We start from the raw sequence: 15,194 nt of genomic DNA, 5'->3' as shown, positions 1-15,194 counted from the left end.
CCTACTTCTCAGCAGAGTAGGTGGGGTAAGGGACCTGGAAATTTCCTTTTTCTATTCCTTAAACTGAGAATTCAACATCTCTGAGTACCTTTTATGTTGAATCAAGTAGGAGGGTACCCCAACTCTGTCCTGTTGTTGTATTTAGTTTTCTGACCTCCTCAAAGAGCTTTTTTTTTCATTGCTATGGATGGGTTTTCATAGAGGATTTGACTTTTGATGCTTCTAAGCCACCATCTTTATTCTTCCCCATCCCCTCACTTCCTAATTCTTTTCCTTCCCCCACAAAAGATCTATTTTCAATATTTTTGTATATGCAAATCCTTCCCCTTTTTATTTTTTATCTCCTTGAGATAGAAACCAAATAATTGCATTACTGGCTCAAAGAGTATGTACTGTTATAGGCCTTTGGACACAGACCAAGCTACTTTCTGGAATGGTCGAAACAGTTCCCACAATGAGGCATTAATGTCTCAACTTTTCCATATCCCCTCCATGTTTTGTAATTTTACTTTTCTATCATAAGAGCTAATCTCATAGGTTGTAAGGTGGTACTTCAGATTTGTTGTACTTTGCATTTCTCTAAATAATAATGATTTAGAGTATTTTTGCATGTCTAGAGTTGCATGTCTAAAGAGAGCTTCAATTACTTTGCCTGATAATTCCCTTTACATATCCTTTGACCATTCATCAATTGGGAAATGACTTGTATTATATCAGTTTTGTGAAGGGTAATTTGATAGAGATCACATGATGATTTGTATCTTCTCCACCACCTTGTCTCCACCCTCAGCTTTTACTCTTACAAATTTGAATTAGTGGAAACTGGAAAGGAGACCCTTTTCAGAAGAATTGGAAGCAAAGGTCCACCCTATTACCTCATTCCTTCTAATTCTTTTACCTAAGCTATTTTGTTTGGGAGAGGGGGGACTTTTAAATTTCATCTTTAAAACATAGTTCATTTTATCTTGCTATCTATACTCTATCCCTCAAGTGATCATAAACTGTCTACCTGTTGATAAATTTGAAAGTTAAAATTTTCCTCATAACTCTCAGTTTTTTAGCATTTCACCCTTTATATCTTACTAATTTGAAGTTCATTTCTCTAAGTCAGGCAAGATGTTGGTTCATCCCTAGTTTTTGTCAGATTAATTTTCAGATTTCTTTGAAAATTTTTTTCAAATAATGAGTTCTTACCCTTGAAGGTGGACAAACCTCTTCATTTTACATGTGAGGAAACTAAGGCCCAAAGGTAGGACATGGGAGGGTAAGGATTTGAAGCCAGGTTTTCTGACTTCAAATTCACAAGTTCTTTATAGTGCCAGAGTAATGATAATGATTGTAACAATCAACATTTGAATCAAATTTAAAGGTTAACAAAGCATTTTATCTCATTCATGTAACATTTCTGAGGCTCAGACATGGGACTCTCTTTCTCTCCTGTACAGCATCAGAGAGCTCCTACTTGAAGGTTTTCAACCTCAAATTCACCATCCTCAACCTGTTCTACACAACAGACATGGGTCAAAGGGGCTCCAGCAAATTCAACTCCATTGAGGATGTCCTGCAACCTCTGGTGAGACTCTACCTCCACTCCTCTACCTCCTCTCTCCCAAGCTTTCTTCCTCAGCCCTGGGTATCCAGGCTTGCTATTTATTTAGCCAGGCACTCAGCAGTTTCTTCCTTTCCTTTTGTTTCTAGATCAACAACTTGTTTAGAAAAAGCAGCTTTGGCCCTCACTATTTTGGATGCAGGCTGACTTTGTTAAGGTGAGAGTCATGGGAGCTGATGGTTCAAATAGTAGGAACTAGCACATTCCCATCTGACTTAGATCGTGTCCAGATTGGTTCTTCCTCCACTTCCCTGTTGTAATTCCTTCTTTCCCAAGCTGAGATGGGTAAAATATCCCAACCAACAAGCCATTAGAAAAATTCTGGGCTCCTTCTAGCCTTTTTCATGTGGAGAAAAGCTCCTTTCCCCACAACTTTTCTAAAGACAATGTTGCAACTGTTTTTACTTTTTCTTTATAGTTCCACATACATGGAATAACTTAGGAAGTACCGAGTGGTGCTTAGTAAAGGACTGCTTAGAAATTATAAACATTACCTTTCTCTAGAATTAGAGAATTGTAGATTATAAGCTAGAAGGGACTTTCAAGTTCATCTGGATTACTTTCTTCATTTACAGATGAAAAATGAAGACCCAAGGAGACTTTTCTAGAGTCAAAGATACTGTCAAATCCAGAATTTTAACACAGGCCCTTTAACTTTAAATCCAATGATCTTTCCACTATTCTAAAGAAATTACTGAAAATAATCAGACCCCATACACACTTGTAAACATAGATATGAGTGAATTCACACATCCCTGCCAATTCCACTGTGTCCGATGAGAGTGCTAGGCTTGCAAATAGGAAGACCTGAGTGCAAATTCTCTCTCAAACTCAATGAACTGATGCAGAGTGAAATGAGCAGAGCCAAGAGAACATTGTATACAGAAAATAAACCATTGTGGAACAATTCAGTGTAATAGATTTTGCTACTAGTAGCAATTCAAGAATCCAGGACACTCTTGAAGGACTTATGGGAAAGAATGCTAACAACATTGAGAAAAAGAACTATGGAAGTAGAAATGCCAAAGAAAAACATGGAAATTGGTATCAAGTGATAACAATTTGTACATCAAGTGACAACAATTTGTACAAACCAGTGGAATGGCTTGTTGGCTCTGGGAGGGGAGATTGAAGAAGGGAGGGAAAGAAAATGAAGCATGGAAACAGTGAAAAATATTTTAAAATAAAAATTAATTTAAGAATTCTCTCTCAGACAATTACCAGTGGTATGATTCTCAGCAAGTCACATAACTTCCTTTAGCCTCAATTTCTTCATCTTTAAAATGGGAAGGTTAGTTGTGATCTCTTCCATGTCCTTTTCAACTCTAAATCTATAATTCTTTCCAAACCTTTTTTTCAAAGTAGGCCACTTCTCTCATGAAATATTCTCTGAATAACTAAATTTCACTAACTAAACTATTGGTGTCAAACTCAAAAGGAAACAGAGGTCACTAAATTGTACATCAAAGTCCTTGTGCCCCACATATTGACTCAGAAAACCATGCAAATTTATATATTTCATCATCAACAGTTTAAGATTAGAGAGGAACTATGAACTACATTTTAGTCTGGTTCAAGTGACTATCAGGGAGGGCCATGTTTAATACTTCTTGTTTAAATCCTCAATTTCCAGGTCTATGAAGAATAGGATAGCAACAGCAGTGGATGTCGAATGTGCTTATCAGGAAGATTCCTCCGCCCCTGTCCTGGACCGAGAGAAGATTTACTGGGAGCTGAGTGAACAGACCCATGGAAAAACAAGGCTGGGACCCTACATTCTACATAAGGAAAGCCTTTATGTGGATGGTGAGTGAATTGGAACATGCACCTTTGTTTCTCTGAGTGGCTCTATTTCTAGAAATTGACCAACCTGCTCCAAATTCTCCTTTCCTTTTAGACCACCTTTGTCTCCATGGGTTTTTTTTTCTACCCCTCCTGGGAGCACTGGCTCTCAAAGTTATGGCAAACTATAAAGACATGGCGGGGGGTGGTTACTTCTAAAGATTAGAAGTGGCTTGGTTTTTCTTAGGCTCCTTAAACTAAATTTACTCCATGTATCCCTTTCAATTGAATAAGGAAGTGCCTTGAATGATGAAACATATTTCATTTTACCAACCCTATGGGTCCCAGAACCTCTCTCCATTCCTTCTTTCAGCTTTTTCCCAGATAGAGCTACCATATCAAATATTTATGTCTCTCCCTCACCCCACTTTCTCTCTCTCCCCACACCAATGACTATTTTTTCTCCTTCCTCTTTTGTCTCATTCTGCTCACTCTTCTCTTTTCTCTATCTACCCTCTTCTCTTATAATCACTTTTCTTCTGTCCTATTCTCTTCCATTATGCTCTATTCTCCTTTCACCTCATTTCATCTGTTTCCCTGAGTTCTTCTTTGCTTCCCTCCCCATTCATCTCTCCTTCTCTCCTTCCCTCTAAATTTCTTTTTTTCCTTCTCTTATTTTTCTTCTCCCTTTCCCAACTACAGGGTATACCCATCAGATACCAACCACCACCACAAACAGTAAGTTTTTAATTTCTTAATTACTTTATTTAATGGGAGATTGCAATGAAAATTTTCTTTACTTTTTGGAGAAGGGGGGGTATGGTAGGGCAGAGGAGAAAAAGTGGGTTGGGGGTTCAGAATGAGGTATTCTGTAAGATATGGCCAATGTATAGATTTTCTTTACTTATTTGCCTATGTTTTTTTCTTTTTAATTAAAAGCGTATCTAAATTGATCGAAAAGGGGAAAATACCCAATGGGACTTGGAAAACCCCTATCACCTTCTTGATCTGTATTTAGAGTCAAACCTTGTGGTCTTTGTAACCCTGGTACACAGAAGTGATCTCTCAACATTACAGGGAGACTTGTGCCCACTCCTCTATAGCCTTCATTCAGCAATGTTGGTGAATGGTTTTCATTAAAAATTTTTTTCTTTTTCCCTCCTTCAATAATTGCACTCTATCCAAAACTATCTCTTGCTTAGGCATCATTATCCTCTGGCATTATAGGTAGGAAATGAGTGATGGTTTACTTCCTCTCCTGGCAAGGTTTAATTAAGACTAAAGGACCCAAGAAGATAAAGCAGGAAATGGGAGAAGTCAGGAAAGATGTACTCCTAGGTGTTAGGTCTAACAATGAATGTAATGATCTCTTCTCACATGGACCCTGTATTCCAACAAGAGTGACAGCTATTCCAGATATAAATCTAGGTAGAATAAAAACAAAGAATAAATATAACTACCATGTAGTTAGTGACAAAGAGTTTATATACTGAGAGGGCAGTCAGGAATGGTTTAATGTAGGGGGTAGTAGGTGGAGCTGCATCTTGAGAGAAGAATGGGGGTCCTCTGAAGTGAAAGGGAGAAATGAGGGCTTTCCAAGTATAGATATACTGGTTTTATGAGAAACTGAATAAAATAGAGCATTGGCTAATTTTATTTAAAAAGCGAAAGTACTAAATTAAATGATCAGTATCAAATCTAAAATGAGTGAATCTACCACTAATACAGAGGGAATTAAGGCAATTATAGGAGTTGTTTTACCCAATTATATGAGAAAAGTTACAATCTAGTTGGATTAATGAATATTTACAAAAATGTAAATTGCTGAGATTAACAAATGAATGAAATAGAATATTTAAATGACACCATCTTGGAAAAAATAAATTGAACAAACCATCAAAGAAGTCTTTTAGGAAAAAAAAACCCAGGGTTAGATGAATTGACAAGGGAATTCTCTTAAAACATTTAAAGAGTAATAAATCCCAATATTGTGTAAAGTATTTGGCAAATTAGGCAAAGAAGGAATCTTAATGAATACTTTTTATGACAAAAATATGGTGCTCATTCCTAAGTCCGGAAGATGAAATATAGAGAATGTAAAGTACAAATTAATTTCCTTAATATGAATATTGAGGTAAAATTTTAAATCAAATATATACTAGCAAAGAGACTACACCAATATAACACAAGGATCATTCACTATGGCCAGATAGAATTTATGCCAGGAATGCAAGGTTGCTTAAAAATTAGGAAAACTATCAGTATAATTGACTATATCAATAACAAAAGTAACAAAAGTCACAGGATTATCTCAATAGATAATGAGACAAAATGCAAAACTCGATCCTATTAAAAAACACTGGAAAGCATAGGAATTAATGGGCATTTCCCCAAAATTAAAAGTAATATCTACCTAAAGCCATCATCAAGGATCATCTATGATGGAGATAAGTTAGAAGGCTTTCCAAGAAGATTAAGACTGAAGCAAGGATGCCCATTATCATCATTACTATTCAACGTAGTACTAGAAATGTTAGCTTTTTATTAAGAGAAGAAAAGAAATTGAAGAACGGAAAGTAGGCAGAGGTTTCTTTTAAAAAATTATATTCTATTCTAAATTCTCTATTTGCCCATTGAAAAGATAAAAAATGTGATACCCATTATCCATATGAAGTCATGCAAAATATATTTCAACATTATATTATTATATTCAGCATTCAAGCATAAAAAAGAAACATAAAATATCTGCTTCAGTCTGCACTCAGAATTCAACAGGCCTCTCTCTGGAGTGGGATAGTACTTGTGGAGGGCTTTAAAAGCTAGAGAAGGGGGACAGCTATGTGACTCCATGGATAGAGGGCCAGATTGGAGATAGGTGATCCTGTGTTCAAATTTGACTGCAGATACTTTCTAGTTGTGTGACTCTGGGCTTCACTGGGCAAATTACTTAACCCCAGTTGGCTAGCCTTTGCCACTCTTCTGCGACCAATATTTTCTACTGATTCTAAGTCAGAAGGTAGGGGGTTCAGAAAAATCAAACAAACTAAAGAGAATGTTTTAAAATTTAAACATGTGAAGTATGTTCTTTCCTTTTCTAAGGCAAATTTCTAAGTCCATGAGGACTCAATGTATAAAGTCTTCTGATAGAATGTAAACTCTTTGAGGTCAAGTAATGTTTTATTTTTGTCTCCCTGTCTTCAATACCTAGAGCAATGCCTGGCTTAGTGTAGGCGTTTAATAAATGTTTGTTGATTGATTTAAAAATGAGATAAAATTTGTAAAGTACTTTGTAAATATGAAAGTGCTAGATACCTTCATTGATATGAAAAAAGTGCTTATCATTCAACTTCTGATTTGATCTGGTATCTATCTTGGGACCACTTTTCTAGTTTCCAAGTCTAGAGTAATCTATTCTTCTTGACCTTGAGAAGCAATGTTGGTACTGGGGGAATAAGGGGTTGGAAGTGGAGAATAAGAGCTTTCCCCCCTGGTAGGAAGGTGCTATTATTATGCTCATTTTACAATTGAGCAAATGGAGGCAGAGGTGAAGTGCCTTGCCCCAGGGTCAAACAGCTAGTAATTGTTTGAGATATAGGAGAGACTCAGAGTCAGATCAGCATTAGATAACCAATGTTCCTTTGTTAGTTCTGATATTTCCCTCCTGTGTGGCCTAGATCATAGGTGTCACACAAACACCCAGAGCCTCAGTTTGCCCCTACTTCCACAGATCATTTCCAGGAAAGTATTTCCCAAACCTCTGCAGTTCTTTGTATGCATTAAATCAATCAGCCAGAATCTGTCTCCAGGTTTGTGCCAGGAGCTGTCCACGGTGCTGGAACTCTAGAGGCAAAAATCACCTAGATTCTGCCCTTGAATTTTTCTATTCTCTTGAGGGAAAGGAACAAAGTATCCATTTGCTAATATATAGAAAATACGTTCAAAGCAATTGGGTAAGGACACTAAAAAGTAAGGGAAGTGGCCTGGCATTTGAAATGAAGGAAGCCAAAAGTTCTAGGAAGCAGAAATGAGGAAGGCATACATTCTATTTAGCCTCTGTTGAACTATGGATACATGACCCAGGCTTTTGAGTTTTTGTGCTTTGTGTTCCACCCCCACCTTCAACCCTCCTGCCTCCCTCCAGCCTGGAGACCCAGTCTAGAGGCTTTCACCCTGAACTTCACCATCACCAACCTGCTGTACACAGAAGACATGGGGCAGAAGGATTCCATCAAATTCAAGTCCACTGAAAAGATTCTTCAGAATATGGTAAGGGTTGCCACTGCTTTGATTTGCAAAGTGTTTATTCTATTCAAGAAGCTTCCATTGCTCCTCATGCCTTTACCTCTAGACAATACTTAGCTCACTTCCCTTTTCTTCTCTTTTCTAGCTTGGCCCTTTGTTTGAGAACAGCAGCCTTGGTTCCAGTTATTCCAGGTGCAAACTGACTTTCCTAAGGTGAGGCCCAGCATCCTTAATGGACTCCAATTATGTAGACTTACTTAAATAAAGCCACCCCTTTCTGCCTCTTCTTATTCTTCTTCCAAGTCAGGATATCCAGTGTTCCACTCATAGCTGACCCATTCAGTCACACTGATCTCATTTCCTATTCTCAGACCATTGGATTTAAGAGTCAGAGTGAGCTTGAGTAAAAAATCTTGTCTCACAACATGAGAAAATTGGGTCCAGAAAGGCTGGGACTATATCAAGGTCACAAAGGGATTCCGTGGCAGATTTTTAATCTCATGTAAGATTTTAGGCCATACATCTGATTCTTGTTCTTTCATCTTCTTGTTCAATTCATTCAGCCAAAAGTCATTTATTTATTTGTAGTTTTAAATTTTTATATCAAATTTAATTTTAACAGACCAAAAGGAGACACTTTCATGTGTTCATTTCAGTCATAGATCAGTAGGTGGAAGTGATAATAAAAAATTATATTATCTAACATTTACATCGAGTTTGCTATTTGCTAAGGGCTATGCTTAGTTTCTTTATAATTAATATCTCATTTGGTTTCTCAGAACAGTTCTTGGATGTTGGTGCTACAAGAGGCATTCTTTTAGTGCTTTAGTAGGTTCTGACTATGTAAAATGAAAAAGAGTCCCTTTCCCCCCCAAGAAGCTTATATTCTATGGTAGGAATCCTACATTTATACTAGGTAAATTGCTGCATTTAGGATCAGTGGATCTGGGTTCAAATTCCAACCCTTGTCATCTGATGCCTGCGTGACTATGGGCAAGTCACTTCATCTCTGCTGGGCTTGGGATTCCTCCTCTGTAAAGTCAATGTATTGGATTAGGTTAGCTTGAAAGTTCCTTCCAGCTCTAGCTCTATGATAAATAAATAAAAACAATCTGATGTCAGAACATAGGTAACAACTGAGTGAGGAAATGAGGAAAGGCAAGCAAGTGTCAATGAGAGACCAAAGCTCTAGAAAGGCACTAGGTTTGGATTTATCTTTATAGGAATTAACTTTATACATCTAGGTTCCAAAAAGTGAATAATGAATGCTATGAAGCAGTTGTATCATTCAAGAATATGCTAGTGTACCAATTATCCTATTTCATATATAGCTAGCTATTTATAAAATAGGGTAATTGGTGTCAGCCCAGCAGAAACATGAAATGAAAATTTACATCATACAAATGTTTGTTGTGGGATTCATTGTTTGAACTAACAAAGAGCTACCTGCAGAGAAAATAGGTAAAGTGATTGGAAATGTTGAAGTCACCATAGGGTGTTGAGATGACTAAGGGAAGGGGGAAATCAGAGTTTTTTAAAAAGACATGGATCTTGATGGCACAAAGTTAAGAATTAATGAACAATTTTTTTAAAAAAAGCACCCAAGTACTTACTATGTGCCAAACAGAGCATGCTCGAAGCTCTAGAAGTATAGGGGAGGCAAAACATGAAAAAAAATTGGATTTCATCTGAGAGAGAGACACAGAGAGAGACAGAGAGATGCGACCGTGAAAAAGTTGGGTTTCAAGACTGTGAATTGCCAAATCAGTAAAGATAATTTTGGTGTCTTGATTATAATCAAAAATAAGTGGTCACCATGGGAAAAATTCCCAAATTTGAAAATACCCAAGTCAGCTGGGTTTTATGGAGTTAAGGGAAGGGAGAGAGACAGAGTAAGAGGAAATAGTAGGAAGGGCATAGGCCGAAGGGCCTAGGTCTGAGCCTTAACAGAGATGAGTCAGTCTTTAATCACTCACCACAAGATTTGTCCCAAGCAAAACTACAGTCCAGAGACCCAGCTCCTCCAACTAACTCCAAACTCCAACTACTGTGAACTCCAACTAAAAAGACTCCACCTTGAGCTCCTTCCTTTTAAAGAACGTTTTCTCTTGTGTCACGTCCCCTAAATTTTCACATCTACCAATCACAGTAGACATTTTCCCCAGGATTGACCATACTTAATTCATATCTTCTTTTATTATCACCTTCTCTGGGTAGACTAAAACTTCATACCTCTTTTGTTAAGCTTGCCTTTCTTGAGTTGCTTGACCTTTTAGTGATTAATTTAACCTTTATAGGTACTTAGCACCCTTTTGTATTAGATCTAAAAATAGACCTAGCTTAAGGTTTTAGCTTCACTCTAAGTATGAGTTGAGGACTTTTCATTGTTCAGTAAGGAATTTTACAACTTTATTTTCCCCTAAAGTATGCCTAAGTATGGGTGGAGTAATGTTAAAATTCCCAATACATTCCTGATCAAGTACCTCCATTTGTTTCAATAAGGGAATAGCCTTAACCAAATGTTCTAAGGTAGACTCTGAGCAGTTTTAAGATTCAGAGAGAAAGACAGACAGAGACAGAGACAGAGACAGAGAGAAGAGGACTAAGAAAATACCATTGATTTTAGTCTTGGAAACAGCAGTTTTCAGTGTTTCCATGTCAGATCATTTCAGAAGTATGACTACAAGGGACTGATGAATGAATGGGTTAAGGGGAACCAGAAGTTCTGAGTGTAGATAGGCAGATCCAGCTAGATGACCTCATTCCAAAGAAATAGGGCAGGGTTAACAAAAAGGGTTAGTGAGCCAAAACCAAAATTAGAACATGTCAGCTAGTACAAAATGAGCAGAAACACATATTTGCAAGCTTGAGTTTACAGAGCACAAGTCACCCACTCAATGAATAACTAAAAATATGAATTGCCTAAAGGAGGGAGGGAATAAGCATCTACATTCACATACAATGGTATACACTTTCATCAAGAGTTTTTCATTTGATCAAATTTGAACAAATTTCAACCACCCTGTAAGAAAGGTACTAATAGTATCCCCATTTTGCAGATGGGAAAACTGAGTTAATCAAATGTTAAGTGACTCACTAGATCTGCCTGGTTATTAAGTGCTGTGTGCTGAATTTGAACTCAGGTTTTTGTGATTCTAATCCCAAAGCTTTATGCACTGGGCCATCAGTGGTCTCCTATGGAATCATTCTCCATCATTTTAAGGATCCTATCAATGCATCTTTTTCCAGACCTCTGAAGAATCTGACAGTGACTGAAGTAGGTGTCATCTGCTTCTATCAGAGTGATTCCACTGGTCCCTTCCTGGATAGAGAGAGGGTTTACTGGGAATTCAGCAATCAGACTGGGGGCATCACTAGACTGGGGCCCTATACACTCGACAGGGACAGTCTCTACCTCAATGGTGAGTAAGCCCACTCAGGACATGACTCTTGAATCTTCTCCTTGATTTTGTCCCTGTTTGGAAAATAGACATTCTGCCCAAATTCTTGCTCCATTTTCCTCTGCCCACTGTAAGGTAAGCACAGCAGAGAAGCAGGGGACCCAAAGAAACCAGGTGAATCAATTAAATCAGAACCCTCTCTGTCTCTGACTGTCTGTTTGTCTTCTCATTTCTTGCTTTCTCTAGGTTATAACCATGACTTACAATCTTCCACCTCTAGTAAGTATTCATCAACTTCATGTCTCTATCTATCTTCCTGTGACCTGGAAGAAGAAACAATTGATACTCCTACCAATCCTATTTACTCTGTTTTTTTTTTGAAAGGGAAGGGATAGAAGGACCCAAGGGATGGCCTGTGGTCCCTCAGAATTTTAATCCTCACATTCCATGGACTACTTATTTACCAAGCCCAGCAAGAATCCTTTCCCCCATATTCCATATTCAAACATAATTTTTCTGTGACATTCAAATAGCTTTTCCAAGGTTTTCATTCTTGATTCTCTACCCTTCAGCTCCTATCCAGACCACAATCCCTTCAAGAATTTCCTCAGCTCCTTCACTACTGACCAATTCCTCAGGTACCATCACATATTTCTGACCTGTTTCTTGGGTAGTCTTAATTGAATTGGTCCCTTGGGAAGCTGACTCTAAGATGAGGAGGTGGGAGTTGTAGAGCAAAATTGTGGTGGAGGTGGGAGTGGGGAAGTGAAAGAGCTCTTCTTATAGATGCATCATTGGGAGTCAGTTTGGTGTTTTCCTTCCAGTAAAGAATAAGCCAACCTTCATTGGGTGTCCCTGGGTAAGCTGATGGATGTCAGAATGTTTCAGTGAATAGGGCATCCATCTAAAAGTCAAAAAGAAAAAATAACCATCTGTAAGATCTAGTTTGAAATTTCTCCTTTGACACTAGCTATGGGACCTTGGGCACATCCCTGAATCCTCCCTGGACTTCAGTTTCCTCACCTGTAAGATCAAGGGGTTAGATGTGCCATTCCAGATCTAAACTGACAATCCCCTGATCCTCTATACCCAACTCTCAACCATGAAGGTTTCTCTCCTTCCCATACAGCATCTGGCAGGTTTAGCCTGGAGTCTTTTACCCTGAACTTCACAATCACCAACTTGCTCTGCACAGCAGACATGGGACGGCCAGGTTCCCAAAAGTTCAACGCCACTGAAAGAGTCCTACAGCGCCTGGTGAGATTTCCCATTCTCTATCCTACCTTGCTCCTCCCTGGGACTGAAACCCCTGTCTGTCCAGGTGCTCACTCATTCTCTCTTTTACTTTATAGCTCAGCCCCTTGCTTGAAAACAGTAGCCTTGGCTCTGACTATTCTGGATGCAGGCTGACCATGCTGAGGTGAGATGGGGCCAGGTGGTCAGGGACTCAGAAGATGTGTGGAGCAGTCCTTTCCCCTGCACTGGCCCCAGGGCCACTTCTTCCCCACAAAGCCAAGAAGGCTACAGAGGCGATCTGACCTCTCTTTAGTTCAAGAAGCATTTAGCAGCTACACATCAGGTGCTAAGTAGACTGCTAGCTACTGGAAATAGAAAAAGAAAACACTCTCTGACATCGAGGAGTTTATGTTCTGTTGGGATAAAGGAGGTACAATGTGTACACATGGGAGTCTGAGGAGGGAGAGAACACTGATGACTGGGAGATCTGGCAAAGGTTTTCCCTTGGTGGCATTTGAACTCACTTACTTGAAGGAAACAAAGTATTTCAAGAGGCAGCTAGTTGGTACAGTGGTGGATGGAATGCCAGACCAGGCTTCAGGTAGATGACAAGTTCAAATCTGTCCTCAGACCTTTCAAGGTATGTGACCTTGGACAAGTCACTTAACTCCTGTGTCTCAATCTCCCCATATATAAATATATAAAATGAGCTGGAAAAGGAAATGGCAAACCATTCCAGCATCTTTTACAAGAAGGCCTCAGATGGCATCATGAAGAGTCAGACATGACTGAAAGAACTGACCAACAACAGCAAAAATATCCCATGAGGAATGGTCATTGTAAGCAAAATCCTGAAGAAAGGGGAATGAATTCTGAGATGCAAGAACATTTAATTGCCTAATTTGATTAGAATGTCAAGTGTATAATATGAACACCAGTTTGGCAAGGGAAGCCAGCTCGTCATGGATTTTAAAGGTCAGGCTAAGGAATTTTCATTTATTACCAGAGAGGAGAGAAAGCTACTAACAACCAAAAATCCCCTTTCCTTTCTGTCTTGGAATGACTACTAAATATTGGTTGCAAATCAGAAGATTTTGGTAAGGACTCTGCAACTGGAGTTAAGTGACTTGCCCAGGGTCACATAGCTGACACAGAATCCTGGTGTAGGACTCTTTAGAAGAAGTGATTGAAAAGTTGTATTATGTGTTGAAAAGATAATTTAAAGGTAAATAGTTGCAGTGTAGATCTCATTCACTGTTAAGCTTTCAGAGGCAGCATGGTATAGTGGGTTAGAGAACAGACCTCAAGGGTCAAGAGACCATGGGTAGCTTTGGAAAGCCAGGTCCAGAGATGGGAGGTTCAAATCTGGCCCTCAACTTCCCAGCTGTATGACCCTGGGCAAGTCACTTCACCCCAGTTTCTTAGCCCTTGTCTCTATTCTGCCTTGGAAGTGGCACTTTATTTAAGTACCACTTCTAATTCTAAGTAGCAATTCTAAGAGAGAAGAAAAGGGCTTTTGAAAAAAGAGACATGAAGAGCAGGGTTTGATTCCCACCTGGGTGACCTACTGGTTATATGATCCTGGGCAAATCATTTCATAGTCCCCAGTAATGGTAGTGTGAGGCTATACGTTTCAGAGAAGATGCTGCTCTGTATTAGTCAAGACAAATCTGCCCCCTCCTCTGCTCCAGCTGCTGAAATCATGAAAATGGCAGGTCTGGCCTCCCACTTTTTTGACAATAAGTTAGAACTCTACAAAGAAATGGATGACTTTGCAGAGCATTCATGGTGCCTTCTCACTGAAGCTGTCTTTGGCATGCCTACGTTTGCTAGATCCTTCACAGTTACCTCCAATGTGTCCTTTCCCAGGCCCGTACAGAATGGGACAGCAACCGAATTCCTGTGTGGCCACTGGAAAACTCCCACCACCCCTAGCCTGGACAGGAAGAAGATTTACTGGGAGCTGAGCAATCAGACCCAAGGTATCACCAGGCTGGGTGCCTATACCCTGGACAATAAGAGCCTCTATCTCGATGGTGAGTAGCCAGCTCTGACCAGGACATAGGCAGCTCCTTGACCTCTCTCGCTTGCTTCCTTCCATTCCTGTTAAGCCCTCACCTATTGAAAAAACTTTCTATGCCTCTGAGGGTGCAGCTTTGCCTCTATGGTTTTACCTGGTCTGATAGAAAGTGTTTTCCTATTAGGTGTTTAGAGTGTGAGGGGGAGCCGGTATCAGACCCCAGAAATAGGACCCTCGGTGGGTGGATAGCCTCCTGACCTAGAAACTCCGGGAATCCCTTTCACATTGCAGTGGTTAGAGGCACAACACGCTGTGATCTGAAAAATCTGTGCAAAATTTTTGGTCCTCTGTTTGTACCAGAGAAGATGTCCAATTTCCCCTTTTTCTTTTATATGGTGTTTACGTGGCCTTATCTGTATTCATGGAAAATTAATTAATGAAAATTAAAAGTAGTGAAAATATATCCCTACATTTTCAGCCTTTGTGTTTCATCTACTGCCTTCCTCATACTTTTCACAAATTTTAACTTTTGATGTATTTTAACATTAAAATATAAATTGTGTATATTGAAACATTAAAAGATAAAATATTGATATTATACCATATATAATATATTTTATGTGTTTATGAGTTTCTTGACTTTTTCTGTGTCATCTGCTTACCTTCTTGTGCTATCTGCAGCTTCCACAATACTCCCCCAAATCCCCTCTTAATTTCTTATGCCAATCCTATAATATATTGGAACCACAATTAGAAAAATAAGGAATATCGGTACTTTGTGAATCATCTCTCTTAGCCAGTGACCCATATTTTTCCAAATTATTGGGCTTCAGATGCTCTCTCTTTTTCTCTTTAATCCTTTCTTGAAATCTCAGTTCCTTGCATTCAAGGCTGTTCTCTCCCT

The 15,194-nt window shown here is 38.9% G+C and overlaps 1 protein-coding gene across 1 annotated transcript in view; it reads left to right on the top strand.

Annotated features, from left to right (window-relative positions):
- LOC103104521 (mucin-16-like) overlaps positions 1-15,194 on the top strand; it is a 125,382-nt gene that overhangs the window by 102,399 nt on the left and 7,789 nt on the right. The window contains exons 22-33 of the mRNA XM_056820593.1: positions 1,446-1,573; positions 1,699-1,766; positions 3,243-3,415; positions 4,094-4,129; positions 7,533-7,657; positions 7,779-7,846; positions 10,883-11,055; positions 11,281-11,313; positions 11,607-11,672; positions 12,164-12,291; positions 12,387-12,454; positions 14,140-14,306. Coding sequence (XP_056676571.1) covers positions 1,446-1,573; positions 1,699-1,766; positions 3,243-3,415; positions 4,094-4,129; positions 7,533-7,657; positions 7,779-7,846; positions 10,883-11,055; positions 11,281-11,313; positions 11,607-11,672; positions 12,164-12,291; positions 12,387-12,454; positions 14,140-14,306 — 1,233 coding nt within the window. The remainder of the gene's footprint in view (positions 1-1,445; positions 1,574-1,698; positions 1,767-3,242; positions 3,416-4,093; positions 4,130-7,532; positions 7,658-7,778; positions 7,847-10,882; positions 11,056-11,280; positions 11,314-11,606; positions 11,673-12,163; positions 12,292-12,386; positions 12,455-14,139; positions 14,307-15,194) is intronic.

This window comes from Monodelphis domestica, chromosome 3 (genome assembly GCF_027887165.1).
Source record: "Monodelphis domestica isolate mMonDom1 chromosome 3, mMonDom1.pri, whole genome shotgun sequence".
Classification (NCBI taxonomy): domain Eukaryota; kingdom Metazoa; phylum Chordata; class Mammalia; order Didelphimorphia; family Didelphidae; genus Monodelphis; species Monodelphis domestica.
This window is presented reverse-complemented; position numbering and strand designations above follow the sequence as displayed.